The following is a 26,401-nucleotide window of genomic DNA, read 5'->3' as shown; positions in this document are numbered from 1 at the left end:
TTACAATGGCATCTAAAAGTCAATGGGGTGTATTAGGCAGCAAGTAAGCAAGTGTTATCCCTCAAGTTGATGTGTTGAAAGCAGAAAAAATTAGCTTTGCAATTTATTGTGTATGGAGCTGCAGACCGGTCAGGATGCCTACGCTGACCCACTCCTACGGCCAAACGCGCATACAGTGGGCACATGAGCATAAGAACTGGAGTACAGGGCAATGGTAGAAGGTGACCTGGTCTGGGGAATCACTTTTTCTTTTACATCAACTGGATGGCAGGGTGTGTGTGTCTCCTACCTGGGGAGCAGATACCACAGCAAATAAAATCTGAGGTCTAGTGGTACCCATGCCACGATGGGTCAGGGCTGTTTTGGCGGCAAAAGGGGACCTACCCTACAGTGCACTGAAAAAGTATTCATTCACCTTGAAATTTTCCACATTTTTTCATGTTACAAACAAAAACAAATGTATTTTATTGGGATTTTATATGATAGACCAACACAAAGTGACACATAATTGTAAAGTGGAAGGAAAATGGTTTTACATTTTTTTTTACAAATAAATATGTGAAAAGCGTGCCGTGTATTTGTTTTCAGCCCCCCTGAGTCAATACTATGTAGAACCGCCTTTCACTGAAATTACAGCTGCAAGTCTTTTTGGCTACGTCTCTACCAGCTTTGCACATGACATTTTTGCCCATTCTTCTGTGCAAAATAGCTTAAGCTCTGTTCAAGTCTTGCTACAGATTCTCAATTGGATTTAGGCCTGGACATTGACTGGGCCATTCTAACACATGAATATGCTTTGATCTAAACCATTCCATCGTAGCTTTGGCTGTATGTTTAGGGTCGTTGTATCACTGGAAGGTGAACCTCCATTCTCAAACAGATTTTCTTCTGAGATTGCCCTGTATTTGGCTCCATCCATCTTCCCATCAACTCTGACCAGCTTCCCTGTCCCTGTTGAAGAAAAACATCCACACAACATGACGCTGCCACCACCATGTTTCACGCAGGGATGGTGTGTTCAGGGTGATGTGCAGTGTTAGTTTTCTGCCATGCACAGCTTTTTGCTTTTAGGCCAAAAAGTTAAATTTTGGTCTCATCTGACCAGAGCACCTTATTCCACATGTTTGCTGTGTCCCCCAGGCGGCTTCATGCAAACTGCAAAACAGGACTTATGGCTTTCTTTCAACAATGGCTTTCTTCTTGCCACTCTTCCATAAAGGCCAGATTTGTGGAGAGCACGACTAATAGTTGTCCTGTTTACAGATTCTCCCACCTGATCTGTGGATCTCTGCAGCTCCTCCAGAGTTACCATGGGCCTCTTGGCTGCTTTTCTGATTAATGCTCTTCTTGCCCCACCTGTCAGTTTAGGTGGACGGCCATGTCTTGGTAGGTTTGGCATTTATGCCACACTCTTTTCATTTTCGGATGATGGATTGAACAGTTTTATAACGTAACGTAACCCTGCTTAAAACATCTCCACAACTTTATCCCTGACCTGTCTGGTGTGTTCCTTGGCTTTCATAATGCTGTTTGTTCACCAAGGTTCTCTAAAAAATTTCTGAGGGCTTCACAGAACAGCTTTATTTATACAGAGATTAAATTACACATAAGTGGACTCTAGTTACTAATTAGGTGACCTCTGAAGGCAATTGGTTCCACTATATTGTAGTTAGGGGTATCAGAGTAAAGGAGGCTGAATACAAATGCACGCCACACTCAGATATTTATTTGTAAAAAATGTTGAAAACCATTTATCATTTTCTTTCAACGTCACAATTATGTGCCACTTTGTGTTGGTCTATCATATAAAATTCCAATAAATTACATTTACGTTTTTGGTTGTAACATGACAAAATGTGGAACATTTCAAGGGGTATGAATACTTTTTCAAGGCACTGTATATTATGTGAGTGGTCATAAAGTTACAGCTGATCGGTGTCAACAGTGATAAAATCCTTGTAATTTTCTTTCAGCTTTTCTGTTCTTAGCTATTCATAGGTAAAGTAAAACCAAATTATTGACATCTTTTGATGTCATACTGGTACTCAATAGGACTGGTGAGGATGATCATTTTGATACTCCATTGAGGGGGTGAAAGTTCTCGCACAGGTAAGCACTGCAGGTCAAAGTTCAGTAAACTCTGTAGAGTATTAACTTGCAGTGAATCCCAGTAGGGGCAGCAATATATGTAAATGAGAGGAACCACTTTGGCACCTTGTCTCCCTATACTCTGGTACCCCTAATACACTTGTTATTTAAAGGAACACAGTGTATAACAAGAATGCCCCATTTGGCATATCAGGTAATTTCATATCAGTGTAAAGTAAACTTGTATAAAATTCAAATGCTGACATTAGCACAGAACAGAAATGTAAAATGTATAACTTCTGGCGGTAAAGTCATTGACTCAATTTTTGTGTGGATACTTTTCTTGTTCTTATTTCTTGAGCAGGTAGAGTGCAGATACAGACAGCATGAATGTAGATAATAGAAAAGAACACAGAGGTCACCTCCGTCTGAGTGTAAACTGTATGGGAGGAGCATAAAAGTGCAAATAAAGTAATGCACTTACATTTTTATGCCCCTCCCATACAGTTTACACTCTGGCGGAGGTGTGTGCCGTCTGTGTTCTTTTCTCTTTATGTGAACTAGTTTTACTCAAGACCTGTTTTTAGGGGACCTGCCACTGTCTTTACAGTGATTGATACATTGGTCTATACCTTTCTGACATCCATCCTAATATGTCTGGGAGGCTGCAGCAGCACCATAGTTTTACATTTTCCTATGAATGTAAATAATGTGCAGTTTAAACTGTCCTGGTACTGTGGAGACAGCGCTCAATGGGGGGAAAGAGTAAAATGAAGGTGAAGGGCTATACCGGGCAAGTTGCTTTGTACCTCTGCTTTAGATGTACAGACATTCTTTAAGGTGAAATATGAAATGCCTGTTGCAAAAATAAAAAGTTTTACCACCACAAGGAATAAAAAGAAAAAAAAAAGTTAGATGTTAGGCCACTCAGTGGCCTAACATCTAAGTGTCAGTGGTAAACATCAACAGAGCCATTTTGATCTTTTTTTAAACTGCTGTAGACTGTAAACTTTTCCAGGAAAATGTGTTCCTTGCATATTATATTTCCAAATATGCTTTTACCTTGAATGTTGAATTGCATCAAATCACAGGGGTATATTTTATGAAACATCTTTTCTATAAATGAGACACACTAAGCTTGCAGAGTGCTGTGCAGGTCACCCAGCTGCAGCGGAGTTGACTGAGGACCAAGACACATTGTAAGACACTCAATACCTTTGTGCGATGACCAGTTGTGAAGACACAATGTACATTTTCACAAAAGTGGCTTGCCAGAATGTTACAATGATACTGTTAAAATATATTGCTATGAACATGCACAATGCACAGAACAATAAAACACATTTCTATCGGGGGATATCTGTGAAAATACTTGAACAAACGCTGCAAATCATAAAATGCCAGAGGACCTGTTTAAGGGCTATCAGCCAATCATCACGTAATTTGTACGATCTGCAATTATGTAAATTAAACTGTAAACTTTTAAGGACTTTGTCTAGAAAATTAATTCCATAAGTCAGTTGCTACACAATAGTAAATCCTATACAAGTAAAGAAAGTCAATGACCTGACACAAGCATAGTGTAGCAAGGAAAAGGATGACGGTACCACTCTGTTCAACAGAAACCAGTCTTCCAGCTTCCACTGAATGGTCCTGGATGACGAGCATTCGATCAGTGCATGAAGGCAATGGCTAATTTGTGTATTCTTACAGGAGTGGGGCTTGTTCATCTCCACTGTCAAAATACAATCACTAGTGTGATTCGGGGATCTGTGAGGTTTGTTTTCGTTCAACCCGCTGGTTTAACAAAAAAACCTCTATGTGTATACCCTGAGCAATGTAGTCACCCTTGGACAGCAGACTTGTCAATTAGGGGAGAGGAGTTGTTTTAGATGCACTAGCAGATTTAGATGGACGTGACTAAAATTAAAGCTGAATTCCAGCTAACACTTTTTAAGCAGCTACAGCAACCATATTTCTTTCCTTTTGGGATAAAGGCTTTACACAAATGAATGAAAGTGAATAAAAGATGACCACTGTAAGCACCCCTGTCAATGTTAAATGATTTGTCTGAACCCACTAACTGCCAACTTGGCTGGACAGCTTGGTCTGTTATAGGAAATTGAAACATAACAGACATCACCAGCTGAAAATAAAGGAAAAAAAGCCACAAAAAAAGAAAAGAAAAGAAATGCATTCACCACATCTAAGAATTAGTAAGCTGCAATATTCAAGTATTATTTTCTTGTTTTTTGGGAGTAATACCGCTTTAAGTATAATGGGGGGGGGGGGGGGCATAATGGGAAAGCAGAAGTGATTTTCTCCATCACAAATCACCATATTACTCCACCTACAGGAAAGTAATTTGGCGAACAACTGTTTCGCAAAACACACAGGTGAAAACGCTTATGTCACACATTAAGTGGTTGCTAGCTGGATTTTTTGCCCTTTGTTTACAAAGCTGCTATAAAGGTAAGATATGAGTGCCATGGGTTCTACTTTCCTACAGTTTGAATGATATAGTGATTAGTGATAGAAAAAAAATGACTACTGCATTGCCACTATACTTCCCAGTGGGGTCATAATGTGAAAGACCTAATATAAAAGCTGCCACCTAACCAGAGACAAAACTTCAAAACTGAACACACACACGCGCCTAATTGGAAAAAAACACAAACAAAAAAGCAAACTCAGGTCACATTTAGTGTCTCCAAGCACCCTTCCAATCCAACCCGCTGTGATGTGTTCCAGACATTCTTCCTAGCTGCCTGCTGCCTTCCAGTCAGAACTTCATGTAGCGTGAAGTAGCACAGGGGTGTGAACCTGACTCGAGGAATTTTTATTGTTGCGTAGCATGTGCATTCACAAGTCTGTGCTGCCATGCGTCAAGGTCCACGAAAACTGTACATCTGCTACTTATTTCATCACATCAAGTAAGAGATGCTGCTGCGAAAACATTTTGGACAGAGCTACAGTTACAAAAACCCACAAACACACCAAACAGTAAATATACACTGCAAACCTTCCTATTGCTTCTACAACACATTGAGAGGGTTAGCTATGAAATTTAAAGTAAGATACCTCTCCTTCATATCCTTGAAATACTTTTAATGTGCCAATTCATTTTATTGAAGGGTAAGTGCATGATCAAAATCATCAGCATGCCCCATTTCTCAGTAGCAACAAAGCAGACAAATATTTAGCACTGCCTGGCATTTTTTTTTTTTTTTTTTTTGTAAATTACTTTTTATTGAATTTTTTTTAACAGGTATATACAACAGTAAACCGCACATCGCGGAAACAAACAAACCAGTCACAATAAGAACTGTATCAGCCTACATCAAAACATAAACAAAGGAAAGAAAGAAAGGAACATTTGCCCATACAAAACACGCACATTTCATGAACCTCCAGCAGGAGGCAGAAAAACAGCTATGCTGGCGTGATGACGCCTCCTTCAACCATATGAGCTAATACATTTATTACAATTCCCAAGACCCTCCACCCCCCCATCTGGAAAATTAAGCTCCATAAAAGCACTCATCAGGTTATAACATTATAATGGGATAAGTCAACAAACCCTCCCCCCATATAATACATACACAGGGATTTAATCAGAAGCTGTGTCTGTAGATGCCATCCAACACCCCCATACCTTATCAAATTTGGCCAGGGCCCCTCTACTCAAATATGTAGCTTTGTACAAAGGGACTGCTTTATTAACCAGTGATTTCCAGGATACGAAAGTTGGAGCAGAAGACCTCTTCCCTGACAGAATAATCAGTATCTTGGCATAGAACAATAAGAGAGTGAGAAGAGTGCATAAAGCTCTAGTGGTAGCCAGAGGTTCAACTATGTGCAACAAGCATACTTTAACGGAAAGGGGGATCGAGATGGAGGTGACCAACTGGATACATGTCACAATTTCTTGCCAGAAGGGCTTAACCAGATCCCGACCATCTGCCGCATTTTAGTTTAGGTCGGGCACGCGCGCCCCCTAGGCGGCCGCGATGATTGGATTTGGTTCAGAACCGATCAGTCTCTAGGCCCAGGCCTGGACCAGCTAATCAGTTCTGACGAATAAAATGCTTCCCCCTGCCTGTAAATGTAAACACTGGCAGGGGAAGTGATGTCATCTCCCTCTCTGGACTTCTTTTCCGTTCCAGAGAGAGGAGAGAGGACATCCAAAAGTGAGTTGCACCAACACTACACTGACACAGTACACATAGGCACACATTTCACCCCCCCCCCCCCCCCCGTTAAACCCTTCACTCCCTGTCACTGTGTCACCCAGTGCAGTGTTCATATTTTTCTTTAATCACTGTATTGGTGTAATTTGTGACACTAATCAGCGTTAGGGTACTTAGTAGTAGGCCAAGATAGGTCTAGAGACCCCCCTAAACCCCTCACAATAAAGGTTTAACCTCTTGATCACCCCCTGTCACCAGTGATCACCATATTAGTGTCACAGGTGATGCTGGTTAGTTGGTTAATTTTTTAAAGCGTCAGGGCACCCGCCCTACCTTACCTAATAAAAGGTTAAACCCCCTGATCACCCGGCGGGTGATATCAGTTAGGTTTTAGTGTCAGTTACGGTCTGCATCGCCCCAGGCAGCGTCAGATTAGTGAAAGTAGTGCTAACACCCACGCACAAACCATACACCTCCCTTAGTAGTATAGTGTCTAAACGGATCAATATCTTTGATCTGATCAGAACTATATTAGTGTCTCCAATAGTTTAGGGTTCTCAAAAACGCAACAATAGCTGGATCAGCCTAGATACCTGCTAGCACCTGCGTTTAGCCCCTCCGCTCCGACCAGCCCACCCAAGTGCAGCGTCAATCGATCACTGACGCTTACAAATCACTAAACACATAACTGCAGCATTCGCAGAGTCAGGCCTGATCCCTGCAAACGCCAAGAGTTTTTCTGGTAGTGGTTGAAGCAGTCGCTGACAATCAGGTGCTTTTTTTTTCCTTGAGTCTCACTAGTTGTACCAGTAAATTTGGAGGCCAAATTTCGTTTCTGAACATTTCTGAACGTTTCTGAACATGACAGATGAGAGTGAAGAGGAACTCATCCATCTGTCAGATTCAGGCTCAAAATATGAAACTTTAGGCAGCAGCGGCACCCTGACAGATAGCTCTGATGACGGAGTAGTGGTCCCTGCCAAGGTGAGGCGTAGCCAACCCCATTCTTCTTCTGTTGTTGAGGTGCAAGAACCACAGGGCTCTCGTATGGAACAGAGAGCCAGTACTAGTGCCGCTCATCCTTCTGGTGAATTGCCAAGCACCAGCGGCCTAGCACATCCTGGTCATACATCCAGCACTGCAGAAACACTTGGTGACGTGGCGAATCCCATAAGTGCAGTTCAAGCTGGTGAGGTGGCTAGCACAACTAGTGTCCCGCAGCCACCAAGAAGACAAAGACAGGCCCATCGAGCCCATAGTGCCCTTCCTGCTGCATTTGCCAATCACTTCTGCAGCACCCGTACTTCCCTGAGTCACTGGCCAACCCAGAATTCAAGTAGAAACAGTTGATTTTACGTCACTTGATTTTTATTCGCTGTTTTTCACGGAAGAGCTCTATAGATCTATTGTGGACCAAAGCAAGTTGTATGCTGATCAGTTCATCTCCGCTAATACCCCAGCTGACCCTTGCCAGAGATTGGAGACCTATTACGGTCTCCGAATTGAAGACCTTCCTGGGCCTATCCCTCCTCATGGGCATAACTAAAAAAAAGTGAGTTGCGGTCATATTGGTCCACTGACCCAATTCACCATACGCCCTTGTTCTCTGCTTCCATGACCAGGACATGATACGCGTAGATCTTGCGGTTCATGCTTTTCAATGACAACGAACGCTGTCGACCTCGGGGTGACCTTGAATATGATCAGCTCTACAAAATTCAGCCCCGCGTAAACCACTTCAACAAGCAGTTTGCAGCCTTGTTTACTCCCGATCAAGTCGTCTGGGTTGATGAGTCCCTGATTAGGTTTTCTGTCCGGTTGTCATTCAAACAGTATCTTCCCAGCAAGCGTGGGGTCAAGACGTATAAGCTCTGTGACAGGGCAACAGGCTATACATATAGTTTTATGGTTTAAGATAGTTACATAGAGCCAGAGAACTGCCCAGACTACATAGGGAGTGCTGGTAAGATTGTGTGGGACTTGGTGTCACACTTATTCGGAAAGGGGTACCACTGTGCGATCTAATCGCCGGGGCTTACCCCAGCGGCTTGTAGATTCCCATCTTAGGATGGGAGAGAGAGCCTGCTTGAGATGTAATAAATTGCTCATTGTGAAGTGGAGGGATAATAAGAATGTTTTCGTTCTGTCCTCCCTTCACGCAGACACGACGGTCCAAATTCAAACAGCCACTGGTGTTGTGGAGAAACCCCTCAACATGGGAGGGGTGGACCTCAACGACCAGTTGTTGGTGCTGTGCCTAATTTCCCGTAAGGCCAGATGCTGGTATAAATAAGTCTGTATATTTATTTCAATTGGCTCTGCCGAATGCTTATGTGCTATACAAAGCTTCAGGACGAACTGGATCCTTCCTTAAATTCCAGGAAGAGATCATCGCCTTGTTTACATAGGCATCTCCCCGTTCTGACGCTCTGTGACATGATCACGGGACACCTGCGGACATCGAGTCCACAGGACCCGCGGGCACAGTCATGCAGTACGCAGCAGGCGCGCGCCCACTAGCCCGCAAAGGAGACGTACAGGTATGCCCATTTGCCCACCGCTGCCATTGTGCCGACGCATAGTGGCGTGCGGCGGTCAGCAAGTGCTTAAAGCAGCGCCAAATTGTAAAAAGTGCTCTGGTCATTGGAGCAGCCAAATCTTCTGGGGCTGAAGTGGTTAACGTTAGGACATTCCTAAAAGATGTGCATAAAATTTGCAAGTGGTGCAGAGCATCTCCAGCATAGAGAGAGTTGGCCTCTAAATATTCTAGCCAGCTTAGCAGGGGTAAGGTAGTTTCTATGTAAAAATTTGTAATGGATCAAACAGTCTCTAGACTAGGCACTTAAATGGGGCTTCCCAGATGTCACTTCAATCGTCCTGTTTTAGACCGGAAGCTGCGCCTCCCAGGCCAGTCTGCAGGGCTCCATCAATTGAACTGTCCCTAAAAGAGGTCCTTGAATAGCATGGACACTGGTTTGGATAATGAGTCACTGCGTATCAGTAGTTCCAGGTGACTGAGTTCAAGATCAAGAGGGTCCGCTCCAAATTGAGAGCAAAAAGCATGTCTCAGTTGGATATACCAAAAAAACGGCGAGTTTGGCAATCCATAGTGCTCTTTAAGATCATTAAAGGCCATAAGGGAACCATTAGATACTCTATGTTGTAGAGTCTTAATGCCATATTTGGGCCAAACTACCGGGTCGGGATAGTCTAAAAAAGTGTTACGTTTGAATTTCTCCACAGTGGTAGGTTGGGAGATAGCCAACCAGAACTAGATGGCGTAAACCCCTGTGCCACAGACCATGCCTTTATAACTCAACGCATAAAAGAGGTAAGTGAGTAGGTGGATTTCAAAGCCCTATACACTAAGTGGGAAAGAGCCTCATATAATCCCACACAGGCAGCCTCCAAGGATACAGAGGCATCATCCAAGGGAGTAGTCAGTCAGCAGTAAACAACTGTCAATTGGCCAGCAAGAAAATATTTATAGAAATTAGGCTCCACTAGGCCCCCTTCCACCCACGGCTGCTGTAGTATGACTGATTTAAGGCAAGGAGTCCCTCCGTGCCAAAAAAAGGCCGAGAACAAACTGTCAATTGATTTAAAAATTGATTTGGGGATCCACACCCAGGAGTTTCTAAGGATGTACAAAAATAAAGGCAGAATTATCATCTTAATCAAATTTATCTTACCAATGAGCGACAGTGGAAGATTTTTTCAGGTATTTAGCTTCCGATTTAGAGTAGCAAGCAATGGGGGAATGTTAAGACCTATGTTGTCTGTCACCGAGTTTAAGATTAATCCCAAATATTTAATTTGTGTAACCCACTCAAGGGGATTATTGGGGTCAGCCTGTCCAGACATGGGATGGAAGCGTAAAGCAAGGATTTTGCACTTGGTCCAATTAACCTTGAGACCAGAGACTACTGAAAACCGTTCTGAAAGTGAGAGTGCAGCCTGTAGGGAGGGCCCTGTGTCCCCTATAAAAAGTACCAGGTTATCCACATATAGGGGCGTCGTTTCAGTCAGAGTACCCATGCCGATCCCCTGTATTTGGGGATCTGAGCGCAACACTAATGCCAGAGGCTCCATAACCGGCGTGAATAGCCCTGGCGAAAGGGGGCACCCCTGCCTGGTGCCTCTGGACACAGGAAACACATCCGATACTCTACTATTTATTCGGAGGGCAGCTTCTGGATGCTCATATAATAGCGAGATCCATTTAGGGAACGTAGGGCCAAACCCCATGCGTTGCAATACATGCATCATATACGTCCAATCAATGGTGTCAAATGCCTTTTCCAGGTCAAAAATCACCAGAGCCCCCAGATGATACCTCAGGAGCCAACTGAGTATATGTTGGCTGTGGTCTTTTTAGGCATGAGCCCAGCCTGGTCTGGTGATCTCAGGTGATGCAATGCTTTAGTTAACCTATTGCCAATCATTTTTGTAAGTATTTTAAGGTCCATATTGAGTAATGCTATGGGTCGGTAGGAGCAGTAACACAACATGAGCTTCATAAAAGGATACTGGTAAAGTCCCAGTATCAAAACATTCCCCATATTGCTTTAGAAGCCGAGGAGATAAAAGATCTAAGTACTGTTTATACCACTCTGCGGGGATCTCATCTGAGCCCGGCAATAAGCTATTGGGAAAGTAGGCAACAGCAGCCACCAGCTCTTTTTAGGTGAAGAGGTCGCCTAGGCTTGCTACAACCTCGTCGAGTAACACCGGGATTTGGAGGGAATCCAGCAGGTCAATTAAGATCTGTGTCTCATATGTAGGAATAGGTGAGTATAACCTAGAATAATAGATCATAAACGCCTGCATAATACCCTCACTTATCCTTCACTAGAGTACCCTCTGCGAAGTAAATGCAAGGGACCACTGTATTTGCCCGAGTATGTGCTGTCAGGATGGCCAACAGTTTCCCATTTTTGTCACCTTTTTCAAACAATTCTTCCCTTGATGTTTAAAAACACATTGAGTGAGGTTCTGGAAATTAACCAACAGTGCCCACCTCACCATCTGCAACTCGGCCAAGGAAGTAGGTGAAGGCGAATCAGCAGGAGTTTGGGCACAGCTCAGTTCATGAGCCTGAAGCTCCTCAGGTTTTGAATTTTGTTCTACCCTGGCGGCCTTAATAGCTGACACATACACCACCTGTGTTGACACCTTAAAGGCTTCCCAAACAACAGACAGAGCGGTGCCCTCATTAAACTCCCAGAACTCCTTCAAATGGGGAGACACTAAGGGTTCCACTGAGGGCTCCGGCACCCAACCCGGATGCAGCCGCCAAATATCCATGTATCTTTTCGGCACAAGATCCAGAATGACCTGTAAGGGGGTGTGGTCAGAGAACCCATATGCTATCAGACATCAGTAACCAGGAGTAAAAGCAGATTTGGTGAAGGCTAAGTCAATGCGAGAAGAGGAGGCTGTTACATGGGAAAGATAGGAGTAACCCTGCTCCATGGGGTGTTTCCAACGCCATAGCTCCACCAACGCTGCCGAGTCAGCTCTGTACCCAAGGTCAAGGTTTTGCACCCGAGTTGGGTTAGAAGTGTCTAAAACAGTCTAAAATGTTATTGAGGTTGCTACGAATACCTTCAACAGGCCACAGGAGGTGTCCTTCTCCAAAGCCGTGTACAGAACCTCACTTCGGAAGGGGGTGGGACATAAATATTCACTATTGCCAGTAACCGGGATTCTATGTCCAGAACCACAATTGCAAAGCGACCTTGGGGATCTGTGACCACATGTTCAATAGTGCAAGCAAGTTTTTTTTATGTATTAACATGACAACACCTCTGGCACATGAGGAATGGATAGCATGTATTTTTCTCTGTATCCAGTTTCTGTTAAGGGAGAGTGTTTTACTACCAATCAATTGAGTCTCTTGCAGGAGAACTATATGTGGGTTCTGGGATTTGAGGTACTGAAGAACCAGGGATCTTTTAAACTTCAAATTTAGCCGAAAGGACATTCCATGAGAGAATTTTATTATTACTCATACATCATTAGGCAATATTCTATGGAGACAGGCTATGTGCAACTAGAAAGGATGCGAGGGGGGTAGGAACACAGATACAGAGAACCACATCCCACCAGACAGCAATGTAACATCAGTACAGATTGTGCAAGGCAAATGGAAGGCCCATAGACAAACCAAGGACCAAAAGTAGAAAAAACAGCAGCAGACTGTTCCAAGGGTTCATCCGCTTGTAGAGGGACTGAGATGTAGTGTTAAGTCATATCGCCCAATAACAGTACCTTAACCACCCTAGTAAACGGACAGGAAATCCCAGGCTCTCCGATACGAGTAACCTGCTTGTGGGAACAGTTTTAATAGAACAACTTTAAAGCAATGAGCACGTGCAACAACTCCCAGCACCATCTTGGAACAGGGTGAGTAGAAGTGCCCACAACCGTGGGCACAGGGCCAGGCAGGCCAGGCAACCCAACCACATTCTAGGCAATGGAATCCAACCAATCGATTGCATCTGTAGGGGATTTGAAGAACTTAGCAGAGCCATTGTGTATGACCTTCAGGTGACTAGGATACAGCATGTTATATACCAGGGCTTTCTCCCGTAGACGACTGCAAACACCTGTGAAAAAGCTGCTTTTCTTTTGTAGATCAGGAAAGAAATCAGGGTATAGATGGGTTACTGCATTTTCATGTCGCAGCTCAGGGTGTTTGCGGGCCTCCGCCAGGATCAGACCCCTATCTCTGAAATTGAGCAGGCGAACCAGAAAGGTGCGTGGCATCAATCCAGCAGGTCCCAGGCCAGTAGGCACCCAATGTGCACCTTTCGACTATATATACAGGAGACAGCTGTTGCAAGTCTCATAGTTGCTTTAAGAAGGCCTCAGCAAATACCACAGAGTAGGAGCCTTCTGCACCTGCCGGAAGCCCGACCACCTGGACATTATTGCGCCGGAGGCAATTTTCAGCATCCTCCGAACGGACCACGAGGACTTTGACTTTTTGCTGGAGATCAGCTAGTATCTGTACAGTGCAGGCTGTGGCCGTTGTCTGGAGCCAAAGCCACCATCCAGGACTGTCTGCACTGCCACAGAAGCTGGAGGGGAGGAAGTGACAGGCAAGATGGCCGCTGCATGAGTTATCAGTGGCGCAGGCCAGGAGCTGTAGAAAGCTGCTGTCTTGCTGGACTTACACTTACCGGTCATGGGGAGAACTGGTGCAGCTCCCCAAGTGAAAGGGAGATGTTTGCTGAGCAGGATGGCTAGGAAGAGTCCAGGATTTAGGTGGATTGCCTAGACAGATGGCGGAAGCTACAGCAGGGCATATCTCGTTGCTCTCACATCCCGGCCACGCCCCCATGCTTGGCATTCTTAGTCCAACATTTACAAGCATAGTCTCTTTTTTCCATTAGAATTTACTTGGTTTAAAGAATAATGGAAGTTTGAGCAGCCCTTCTTATCACTAGAAGTGATCTTGGGCGTCTTCTGAACGCATGCTCTTTTAAGCTCCAATGAGCGTATTCCCGCCTCAATCTCACATAAGCAAAGAGGTGGGCTATGGGGTGGGAATAACTCACAGCTCATTGGAGTAAGTGTTCTGCAAGAGATGAGTCTGGAGGATGCTCAAGCTTGTCTCTACTCATCACTACACTCACAGCCCAATTCAAGTTTTACCCCCCACCCCACAACCAGCATTTGCCTTCTTTTTAATCTTCTTTATGGATACATTTTTTTGCCCGATATTTAGTCCTGTCACATGACATCATGGGTCATGAACACTGCACAGATCGGTGTTCCTCGAACCTAGAAGCCATGGGTTCATGAAAATGGGTTTGATGATGGACATCATTCAGCACAGAAGAAGACACGTGCTGCAGCAAGGAGGTGTGTGGATAGCATTGGAGTGTAAAGCTCGAGCTGGGCTATAATATATATGAGTAGTTCTCAACCTGGGTTCCTTCAGTAGATATGGGTTCTTTGAGCTGTGTCTGATGACCTCTCATTTGATGGTGTCTGCATAGTCCCAGGGGGAGCCATGGGCACTTGGCATAGCCAGCGGCAGGACACCAATAATCTATTTTGCAGTTTGTAAAGGGGGAATCTGATTTGTCTTGCCATTGTATACGATTATTTTGTTTTTACAGTGAACTCAATTAAATTCCTTTAATTTCTCCTGCACAGCTGATTTTGTTTGCTTTAATAATTGAATTTTAACTTACATGTTATCTTTACATGTTGACTATTAGCACCTGTTTTGCAAAATCCTAAACTTTAGTGTAAATCTGCCTAGGAATTGATGCGGTTTCAAGAGCAAAGGGTGGACACACCAAATATTGATATGGTAATTTGATATTTCATTTGATTTACGTTTTTTCTTATGTTTATGAGCTTTGTTGGCTATAATAAAAATGATTTATTGCATTATTTTTGAAAGCATATTTACAACATTTTTCACAAGTGCCCAAAACTTTTGCACAGTACTATGCACATATGTATATATCTTAAATAAAATATGCACCAAGCAGGCTCCAACTGCACCACAAATATTTCTATAGCCAAACAGTGGGATACAATACCAAATATTTTCTCTGCTTTTAAAAAATATTCATCAACAAATGTCGCAGGATAACATCATAAAGCACAATCCATGAGCAAACAACAGTTTTCGGTGTTACAGCCCTTTCTCGGGTTCAAATGTTTAAACTTTGAGCTTGAGAAAGGGTGCGGATGCTGAATACGGTTTCTGTATGATGTATGATATTACCTTGCTACATTCAAGGATAAATATATTTTATTGCAGAGCAGATATTCAGTATTGCATCCCATTGTCTGATTATTCAAATGTGTGTGAGTATATATCAACCTATCTAAATCAAGTATGATAGATACATATGCAATTATAGACATCTTTGTTATTATTGTTCTGTACCAGTTTGTCCTGTTACATTTTTTCTAAAACACATTGACAGGCTTTTGTATCTGTCTCTAGGAGCAATGCCTTTATCAAGCCAGCGTAATTAATCTTGGAACTACCATCTGTAATGTAATACCTACCTTTACCATTAGGGACATTAGTGAGTCTATTCTCTTTGTCCCTATAGTTCCAATCTGGCCAACTTCGGGGAGATGCCATCTAATGGTGGTGTGTTTCTCAACTATATTTTTTAGGATACGATTCAGACCCCCCTTAGAACGTATATATATCAGCCAATTTTTGGTGGTGTTTTACTGTTTTTGGTTTAACAGTTTAATTCCACCTATTTTTTCTAATTGTGTATGGCTCCAAGTTTAATCAATCTCGGAGTAATTATCTAAGTACCTTAGGGTTGCTGCTCCTATGTGTGTTCAGTTACATTTGTTGTAACACCTACCTTTACCACTGGGGACATGGATGAACCTTTTCCTCTTTGTACCCATAGCTTAATTTTGGCCAATTTCCGGGAGATGCCATCTAACGGTGTAGTTCTAGTCATATATTCTACGATATGATTTAGACTCTCCTAGAGCAATAGATCGGCCACGATATTGGGTGATTTTTGATTGCTTTGATTGTGGTGTTGTGGTCTAATTCTACCTCATTATGGATAGCCCGGGGATTATGATACAATCTCCATTCGATTGGACTTATTCGTAAGTATCGTTTTTTAGTCCCCCATATTGTTCCTGTCCTTCTGAGATATATTATCATGGCTATCGTTGCTAATTACAATTTTAAATATACTTTTATTATATAAGTAGTTATGTTTGCTCATTTGTGGTCTCCTATAAGGAGGCTTGGTTCCACTGCTCGAGGCTCAAACCGAGGTGTGGTTCCTCCTGTTTACTATATAGTGCGATGAGTCAGTGTGTTGCCCGTACCCCAGGAGGACGTCAGTGTCCTGGGGCACAGCCAGCTTTTTTTACAAACCGTGACATTTAATTCTACTTTTGTAAGTGCAACTTTTAAGACTTAATAAATCCTTGTATGTAACTTTTTACACTATGGTGGGCTCCTTTTTATTTTGGGTAATACTGGGTCGTTAACCATGACCACTGAGTGATCATGTTCCTGACAATCTTGCCAGTCTACAACTTGATTAAATGCAAAAAAAAAAAAAAAAAAAAGTTAAATTTACAAACCTGTGGATTGGAGCATTTTATTTCAAGAGGCTCAAGATCAACATGAAGACAGACCACAAAAGAGTGTCCAGCCTCCGGCCCAGCAGAGGGCAGTGCATGGGATGTCACAGCCAGAGTGGAGGTACAGCCCATGGACTCCACAAGGTTGAGTATGACTTGATGCTCAAGGAGAGTATAGACACTGAATTGCTGGAGGTTGATGGTCCAAGGAAATGCAACACCTGGTAGGAAAAAGGGGGGAGGCTATTATTTAATACATACACACGTAAAATAAACATTAAAAGTCTAATCAAATTGATTTACAAAGCCACTTTTTGTTACCATGAAATATAATAAAAAATATGTAATTTATGTGTTCTCAAAGAAGGCCATTTTGCTGGCATCCTTGTACATAATATTTTGATCTTATTTACCCTAGGAAAAAAAATAGCTTTAGCTCTATAATTTCTATACCATCCATTATGTGATTTAAAACTCTTACTAAAAATTCTTTTTTATTTGTCAAGCTACTGTATTTTTTTTTTATTTAAACTAACAAATAAATTCTAACACTGATAAAGCTAGGGGTGTTCTGCAGATTTATTGTACAAACAAGGCACTCTGAAATCTACTTTTCTGCTTGTGTTAGACTGGATCACTGCTTTTCCCAGAAACCAGCAATAGGCATGAGTTAAAACTGTTGAGATACTAGCCCAGGATACTACATGTCTGAAAAGATGTGCAGAGATGCAGTTTTTTTACAGGCAAATGCTTTACTTTTTTGCAATTTCCCCACTACAGTCTTTTTTTTTTTTTAAAGCAGAGTTCCAGGCAAAAATTGAGCTCCTTTGAAAATATATGAACTCCCCCCCACCCCTCGTTTTTGTATATATATTTTTTTTCATACCTCTTATTTTCTTTGTGACTTCCATCCCACAGCGCCGCGGCGAGGTACGTCACTTCCACAGTTTTAACCAAGCCCTCCTCCTTCGCCCTGTCGCCTTCTGGGACCTGTGTGTCCCAGAAGACAACGGGACTATTCAGAAAGTGGCACGTGACTCGCTAATGTGCAGTAGAAAACAGGCTGTGAAGCCGCAAGGCTTCACTTCCTGTCTCCCTTAGTAAGGATGCCGGCGCCACCGCTTCGGGTGCCGACATCATGGGCTCCCTGGACAGGTAAGTGTCCTTATATTAAAAGTCAGCAGCTACAGTATTTGTAGTTGCTGATATAATTTTTTTTCACCCAGGCTGGAACTCCGCTTTAAATACATTAACACATGGACAAAATAAATACGGATGCTATCCTAAACAAATGCAGCACAACAACAAAAGGAAAAAAAGGACTAATGGCATCATCCCTAGCCGCTTTCAGTCAAGCTGAAAAAGATGTGGAAAAAATGTGATAGGCCAAATATACCATATTTAACCACTTGCTTACTGGGCACTTAAACCCCCTTCCTGCCCAGACCAATTTTTAGCGCTGTCACTCTTTGAATGACAATTGCGCGGTCATGCTACAGTTTACCCAAATGAAATTTTTATCTTTTTTTTCACACAGATAGAGCTTTCTTTTGGTGGTATTTAATTGCAGCTGGATTTTTTATTTTTTGCTAAATAATACAAAAAAGGACCGAAAATTTTGAAAAAAAAAACAAAACTGTTTCATAGTTTATAAAATTTTGAAAACAGGTAATTTTTCTCTTTCACTGATGTGCGCTGATAAGGCTGCACTGATAGTTGGCCCTGAAGGGCACTGATAGGTGGGCACTGATAGGCATCACTGATCTGTGGCATTGATGACCAGCACTGGGGGGCATTGTTGGATGGCACTGTGGTTGCTGATAGGTGGCACTGGTGGGTACTGATAGGTGGCACTGGTAGGTGGCACAGTGGGTACTGGCAGCTGACATTTGTGGGCACAGAAAATGCAGCCATGGCTTTCTGTGTGAGGGACCGATGTCCCTCTGACAGAAGCCGGTGATAGGCTTTTTTTCCCCTCGCTCTGACAGTGTGAGGAAAAAAAAATTACCGATTACAGAGCTTCTGTTTACATCACGTGATGAGCCGTCATTGGCTCTGACAGCTGATTACGTGGTAAGGGGCCGGGATCGACCCCTTACTCTGATGTTCGATCGGCCAAGTCTCAGACTCGGTGATCACAGAGCGGGTCGCGCAGACAGCGCTTGCTCGGAAGGACGTCCATGGACGCCCTCCCGGCAATTAAGGCCCGCTCTGTAGCCGTCTTTCGGCTATAGCGCGGGCAGCAAGTAGTTAAAAGAGCGTCTACAAAATAATCCAAAGCCAGTGTTTATTAGGGACCTTTCTGCATGCAGTTAAAACACTTCCTTGTGGCTTGACTGCGGATTATTGGCGACCTGACTAACCCGTTTCCACTGCAGAGAGGAACAAAACAAGGGTGTCTGTTGTTGCCCCTCCTGTTTACCTTGCAAACTGCCCCTTTCAGTGGGTGGGTAGAGTGAACCTTGTTAAGATAATGTGGGCCGAGGGGGCATGGTCTGACTATGGAGGAGTGAGGACATGCATCTCCTCAGCTGGATGTACACCGCTACCGTGAGGATCTTAAGCGCCAAATCTGGTCCCTACCTACTGGAGCAGACCTAGAGAGACTTGCAGATAGATTGTAGAAAGCCTTTAAAGAGGACATAGCACAGCTTGAATCTGACACTAATCACTTGGTAGGTAGACTGAAAACTCTAGAACAAAGATTTGCTGAGGCTCTGCCTGCCATTTCCATGCTCCAGACTACATGCAATGCTCAAGACCAGAAAATTGAGACTTTGTTATGCCAGCCAGATGAGTTTGATGAGTTTGAAAACTGCAGCCGGCGGGCAACCATACGCATCCGTGGCCTACCAGAGCCTACAGCTCCTAAGGATATTATCCCCACACTGTTGGACATATGTTGTGAAATTCTGCAGGTACCTGCTACAACGCCCATTGAAATAGATTGTGTGCACAGGGCGATCAGACCCCCTTCCCAGGAAGTGGATAACCCCAGAGATATCATCTGCAAACTGCACAAGTATACTCTTAAAGATTGCATCATGCAGAAAATGCGTGAGAAGCCATACTTTGATGGGGCACACCTTTTCTTTTATCAGGATATATCCAGGCATACCCTCATGCAACGCAGAGCCCTTCGTCCCCTGCTGGCAGATGTCCAAAAGGCAGGCCTGCCCTATCACTGGGGCTTCCCCTTCTACCTCCAGATGACCAAAAGAAGGCAAACAGGTTACGCTGCGCACTAAAGATGACCTTCCGCACTTCTGGTCTACCCCCGAACTTGATCCAGTAGACTTACCGGACTGGAAGGACTCTTTGGACTACCCTACCATCTCACTACCACAACCCTGGTTGCCCGCTAAAAGCAGAAGTGGCAAGACAGACCGGAAACGTCCTCCCTCTGACTCGCCCTAGGCCCCAACGCGCCCGCCAGGCTGAAGGAATACTCTTTGGCACTCTCCTCCATTTTTGTTTATGGGAGGTTTACTACAGCCTTACTACCCCCCATTTCCTACTAGTATCCGCCTTATACACCCACCATCTCCGTCCTTCCCCCTCCTCCCTCCCATCCCCCTGTCCCTTACCCATATTTCCAAACAGCACTCTACACCTGTGCTTATATGATATGAACATATGGCATGCACACACAAGTCTTTCCCGGCATGGTCTTACCCCTCTGCTTATATGTATATTCCTCATATTGTTCTGATGATCATTATCTTATTATCAACCTTCCACGTTTACATGCACGCACAACATAATATCCTAAGTGTGCGTTAGTTCTATGCCCTTGAATCATTGACACTCTCCTACTCCCATACTATCATTTCCTTTGTACCTATCCAGCATTTTGTAGATAACCCCCATCCCCCTCCCCCTTTGTAATAACCAATAACTACAATAATATCCAATGATACAACCTCTTCCATACATTTTCTCTACAGTAACCTTATCAACCTATGCAATATCTCCAATGCTACTCAGTGAGTATACTGTAGTCATATTACCCCCCGTTGTTACCCATAAGCGTTATTATAGTCCACTATTATTATAATTTACATGTAATTTGCCATGTGTACATGCGCATGTATGTATGTATGCATATATATATGTATGTGCGCATATGGGTTTATGCATGTTACATGCATACAAATATATGACTCGCACTCTCTATCTCCCATCCCTATTTTTTGTATATATTCCTTATAATTATTTTTTCACCTTGACTCTATTCCTATTTCATTTTCACCTTATTTAATTTTATTATTTATTATTCTGTGTATATATATATATATATATATACACACACACACACTGTATTTATTGGCGTATAACACGCACTTTTCCACCCTGAAAATCGGGTGCAAATAGGGTGTGCGTGTTATACACCAATACTTTAGTTTTAGCTGCCTCAGAGGGGACAGGGAGGGGGGCGGGACGAGCGCCGTCAGATTACATACAGTGAGAATCTCCTATCTACTTGGCGGCCTCTGTAATAGGAAGTCCCGTCTCCTGGGCCGCCATTGGACCACTGTTCTGTCTATCATAGGAGATTCGCACTGTATGTAATCTGTCGGTGCTTGTCCCACCCCCCTCCCTGTCCCCTCTAGGCTGCAGATGGGCATCGATCAGGCTGCACTGATGGCAATGGTGAGGCAGCTGCATTGAAGGCAATGGTGAGGCTCCTGCATTGAAGGCACTGGTGAGGCTGCTGCATTGAAGGCACTGGTGAGGCTGCTGCATTGAAGGCACTGGTGAGGCTGCTGCATTGAAGGCACTGGTGAGGCTGCTGCATTGATGGCAATGGTGAGGCTGATACATTGATGGCAATGGTGAGGCTGATACATTGATGGCAATGGTGAGGTTGCTGCATTGATGGCAATGGTGAGGCTGCTGCATTGATGGCACTGGTGAGGCTGCTGCATTGATGGCACTGGTGAGGCTGCTGCATTGATGGCACTGGTGAGGCTGCATTGATGTGGACTGATGAGACTGCATTGATGGCACTTGTGAGGCTGCATTAATCAGGCTGCATTGATGGCCACTGACCCTTATTTTGCTTCAAAATTTAAGTTTTTTTCTGAAACTTCCCTCTTAAAATGAATGTGCGTGTTATACGCCGATAAATACGGTGTATGTGTGTATATATGTGTGTATATATTATTCTTATCTCATATTTCATCATTTTACTTCCATTACTATTTTTCCATTTTTATCATCATTTTTATTCTGATTTATATTTATAATTATTTTTATCTTTATTCATAGTCCCATCTCAGCCCTATTTTTCATCCTTCTGTCGCGTATACATTTACCAGCCAGAGTCTTATTTTCTTTATTTATATATACTTGCGGGAGACACTATGACTTTCACTGTTAAACCCCCCCCCCCCCCCCCCACACACACACACACACACACACACACACACACTTTCTCTCTTTTTTTGCTACTAACCTACCTTTTGCCTAAGTTGGTGTGTGTGTGACACGCACCCTCAAACCAACGCTGCCTGGCTGACCATCATAGTACTGGACACCGCCCCTTCCCCTCCCCTTCTTCCTCGCCCCCTATATAACCAGTGCTAGTAATGGCCGGAATCCACGCCTGACGAAGGAGCACGCATGCTCCGAACGCGAGCGCTACAATCATGCCCCCCCTTCTCAAACATCTGACGTCATACACCGACGTACCTGCTGACGTGCTTACTGTGGGAATTCCAAACCTCGGAGCTACGGACGCCACTGTAAGCGGCCGGGGTCTGACCCCCCACCACAGCCCAGCAGGAAACTGGATGAGACTTGATGATGATAAAGAGAACTATCCCATGCCTGTCTTTAACAACTCAAATGTGAGTGTAAATTTTTAAAACGTATTAAAGCTTTGTTTTAATTGACTTACTACCCTTAGAACGGCGCTGATTTTTTTCTTTTTTTCTCCCATGTTACGAAGTACCTTCTGCTCTGAGGAGCTGGCTGCCACTTGTCACTTATACCGGAAGCCATTAATATAGGTCTGGACCAGTGAAACTGTTCACAATCTCCATGAGATACCCCTTTGCCTCCTCCCTTGATCCACACCACTGCCCCATATCACTTCACCAGCAGCCCTTGTCAGCGCTCCATTCCCCCTCATTCCCAGCTCCCTGAGGTCGTCCCCTGACTTGGGATCAAGACTGGACTCACGCACCTAGTAGGATCTTTAGTTAATCCCTAGTAGAGCACGTGGCTTGACGAGTTACATGGCCCATGGTCTGGCTAGCTTCCTTGCCGGGATGGCCTGGGGCTTGGACCCTTGTCTTCTGCATGTGCCCACTGTTTTCTTATGGTGCTCCCCCCCTTACACTGAACGAACAGCTGGCAAAATGCTGTGGACTGGGGCTGAACCCCACTGCCTTCCCTCTCATGTTGGCTCACGCCCCCCCCCCCGTAGGCCTTACCCATACGGGTATATCTCCCTATTGAGATAGTTGTTCGAGGCCCAGGGGCCACTTACTAGTGAAGAGGTGCCCTATATGCCCAGCCTACAATTGTTTCAAAATTTAGTATTGCAACAAATTACATGTTGTAGTACCAATTTTTATCTAACGTGTGTCATCTTCTTCTTTTCTTCTTTCCTGCCTTCCCTTTCCCCCCACTCCCTTTTTTCTCACAGGATCTTCCTCTCGCTGCACCTCCCGTGCCGAGCCCTCTGCAACCTTAAGGGACCTGCCCGTCTGGATCCACTATGGTGACCTTTAGGGTAAATTTTTATAATGTCTGGGGACTCTGCTCACCTTGCAAGCGTAGTAAGCTGTGGTGGGAGTTGAAACGGTCAGGAGCACAGGAGATCTTTCTGCAAGAGACACATTTTACCCCCAAGTAACTGCCCAAACTGCCACTCACCTGTATAGTCAGTGGTTCTTGAGCAACTCCCCAGTAGCAAAATCCAGGGGCACAGCCACTGCGATCCACAAGTCCTGCCCCTTTCAAGTCACTGGGACCGAGGTGGACCTTAGTGGGAAAGATGTTCACATTTCGCCATTGTTTATGCCCCGAATAACAACCAACTTACCTTTATAGACAAAGTCCTAGATAATTTGACAGGATTTAAGGAAGGTGCACTGATCCTGGGTGGGGACTTCAATGTCAGTCCAGACCCTACACTTAACACGTCCCACCGGAGTCCATCTCACTCTTTTGTCTTGCTTAAGCACTTCCGCAAGACCCTTCAGACCCACCTATTGATAGACAGCTGGAGAGTACTTCACCCCAATGACAGGGATTTCAGTTACTACTCTAAGGTCCATGACATGTATACCCGTATTGATCTCCTTTGCGTAGCTCACCCGACCCTGGAGCTATTGCAGTCCTCGTCCATAGGAAACATTCCTATCTCAGACTATGCCCCTGTAATGGCCACGCTAGCTCTGCCATTTGGCAACCGTAGAGCCTGGTCATGGCGCTAAACCGAGAATCTGCTGGACGACACTGCGGTGGTTGGCAGGGTAACGGATGTTTTGACTCATTATTTCAAGGAAGATAGAACTGATGGAGTCGGTGAGGGGATCGTCTGGGAAGGCCATAAGGCGGTGGTAAGAGGGGAACTGATCTCTCTAAGCTTAAGAAAGCACGTCAGGCTGACTTCCAGAGGGTGCTTCAAGCCTTAGAACAGGCTGAACTTAAGCATAAGCATGGAGGAGACCCTGAGGCACTGAAGAGGCTGACAGAGCTAAGGGAATTATTCTTACGTCTGCTCAATCAGCTGCCTCGAAAGCAGTTGCAATTCATGTCACATAAATACTATGAACACTGCAACTAATGTGGCCGGCTGCTAGAAAGGGCTCCTCCGCAAGAAACAAGCACAGATGTATATACACAAACTGCATTCCTCTTCTGGAGAAGTCTCAGTCCAGTCCTCAAAAAATTGCCTCGGGGTTCCGCAATTATTATGCTACCCTCTATGACTTAGGCCCTAATCTATCTTCGAATACACAGGTGACGAAACTGACCGCTATTCAGGACTACTTGGCTGCAGCTGGCCTTCCCCCGCTGATAGATGAACAATGCTCTAATCTGGAGTCTCCCATTACCTCTACAGAGATTGAAGTCGTTGCCTAATGGGAAAAGCCCTGGCCCCCTGATGGGTTTACCAAAGCATATTACAGGTTGTTCTTCCCTCTGCTGTCAGACTTGATGTGTAGCTACTTTAACTCCATATCTGATGGCTCTGCCATTCCCCCAAAAGCACTATTGGCCCATATCGCGGTGATCCCGAAAGACGGAAAAGACCCGACCGTACCCCACAGTTATAGACCTATATCCCTCCTAAATGTGGATATAAAAATTTTGGCGACAATCCTTGTAACCCGTCTGAAGCTCCTCATGCCGCATACTGTCCATCCTGACCAAACTGAGCTCATTACAGGCTAAGAAGCTAGGGATAACTCCATTAGAGCGATACAACCTATCCGCTGGGCATGTAACTGCCCTGATTATCGGTCATATATCTTGTCCACCGATGCAGAAAAACGTTCGACCGGGTTGACTGGACTTATCTGCGGGCGGTGTTAGAGTCTCTAGGACTGAGAGCGCATATGCTGACGTGGATCATGGCCCTGTACTCAGACTCAAGTGCACAGGTTAAAGTTAACGGGTTTCTCTCCTCTAGATTTCCGATCAGAAATGGCACGAGACTGGGGTGCCCCCTCTCGCCACTTCTTTTTGCTGTGGTACTGGAACCTCTGCTACACACTATACGGGCGAATGTAGATATAAAGGGTCTGAGGGTCGGAAACACAGAGCGCAAGCTCTCGGTGTATGGCAATGATGTGCTATTTCACCTCACGAACCCCCTGGTCTCCCTGCTCAATCTGATGTGACAACTCAATCATTTTGGAACGCTCTCTAATTTAAACATGAAATACACCAAATCGAAGATACTTCCCATTCAGCTATCACCCTCCCTGACCAGTAGTTTGCAGGCAGCTTTCCCCTTTGCTTGGGCTAAGTCCTCTCTAAAATATCTGGGCATACAACTGACAGATAGATTTGACACTTTATATGCTGCTAATTACCCCCCGCTACTGGCCATGGTGAAAAGAGATCTTGCTCACTGGACCAAGACGGCCTTCACATGGTTGGGCCGTGTTAGCATTGTGAAATTGAACATTCTCCCACAAATACTATTTTTCATGCAGATGATACCTGTGCCCCTACCTAGAAGCTTCTTTACCCAAATGACTAGTTTGCTGTCCAGATTTGTCTGGAATACACGAAAACCACATATAGCTTTAAGGGTGTTGAGCCATCCGAAGCATGCAGGGGGCCTAGGAATACCAGATATTGAGAGGTATTATAGGGTGATTGCTCTCCAGAGGACACTCATTTGGCGCTTCCATACCCAATCTAAACTCTGGGTCTCCCTGGAGAAATATATGGTGGTCAGGAATCTGTCTTATGCCCCGTGGCTGTCTCGGGAACACAGGGGTTTGTCAGCTTTCACTTCCCCACTGACTACTCATGCTCTGGCAGTCTGGGACCACATTATTCCAATACTAGCCCTGGCGCTTTGGGCCTCTTGGGTAGAGGATGGTACTTCCAGCTGTGGTAGGCTTCTGGAGAATGGTAAGCTGCTGACTCTTGAAACCCTGAGGGGCCGTAACGGGTGTTTCCCTATGAGCTTTCGGAGGCATAGACAACTACACCACTTTTTTGAGATCCATAGACGCTCCATAAGGGATGTCTCTACCCTTACGCCCTTCGAGCACCTCTTCATAGCTGAAGAACCAGTACTGCATATGCTTTCCGAATTATACCAGTTAATCAGCCATGCCACTTTCAAAACCAGGCCCATGTATATACGGGCCTGGGAAAGAGACCTGGGGCTTGAATTTACCTCAGTCCAGCTGACCCATCTTTACTAGCTTACCCGTTCCAGTGATGCCAAAACCCAAGAAACAAATTATAAGATCCTGTCACGCTGGTACCATGTATCCGCGGATTTCGTTAGAATTTACTCCTCTACCTCTGACTGA

General features: G+C 44.3%; 1 protein-coding gene across 1 annotated transcript in view; it reads right to left on the bottom strand.

Annotated features, from left to right (window-relative positions):
- Positions 1-26,401, bottom strand: part of VPS13B (vacuolar protein sorting 13 homolog B) — a 1,301,055-nt gene that overhangs the window by 592,345 nt on the left and 682,309 nt on the right. Inside the window, exon 14 of the mRNA XM_073632833.1 lies at positions 16,386-16,606. Coding sequence (XP_073488934.1) covers positions 16,386-16,606 — 221 coding nt within the window. The remainder of the gene's footprint in view (positions 1-16,385; positions 16,607-26,401) is intronic.

This window comes from Aquarana catesbeiana, linkage group LG05, assembly GCF_042186555.1.
Source record: "Aquarana catesbeiana isolate 2022-GZ linkage group LG05, ASM4218655v1, whole genome shotgun sequence".
In the NCBI taxonomy this organism is placed as follows: Eukaryota; Metazoa; Chordata; class Amphibia; order Anura; family Ranidae; genus Aquarana; species Aquarana catesbeiana.
This window is presented reverse-complemented; position numbering and strand designations above follow the sequence as displayed.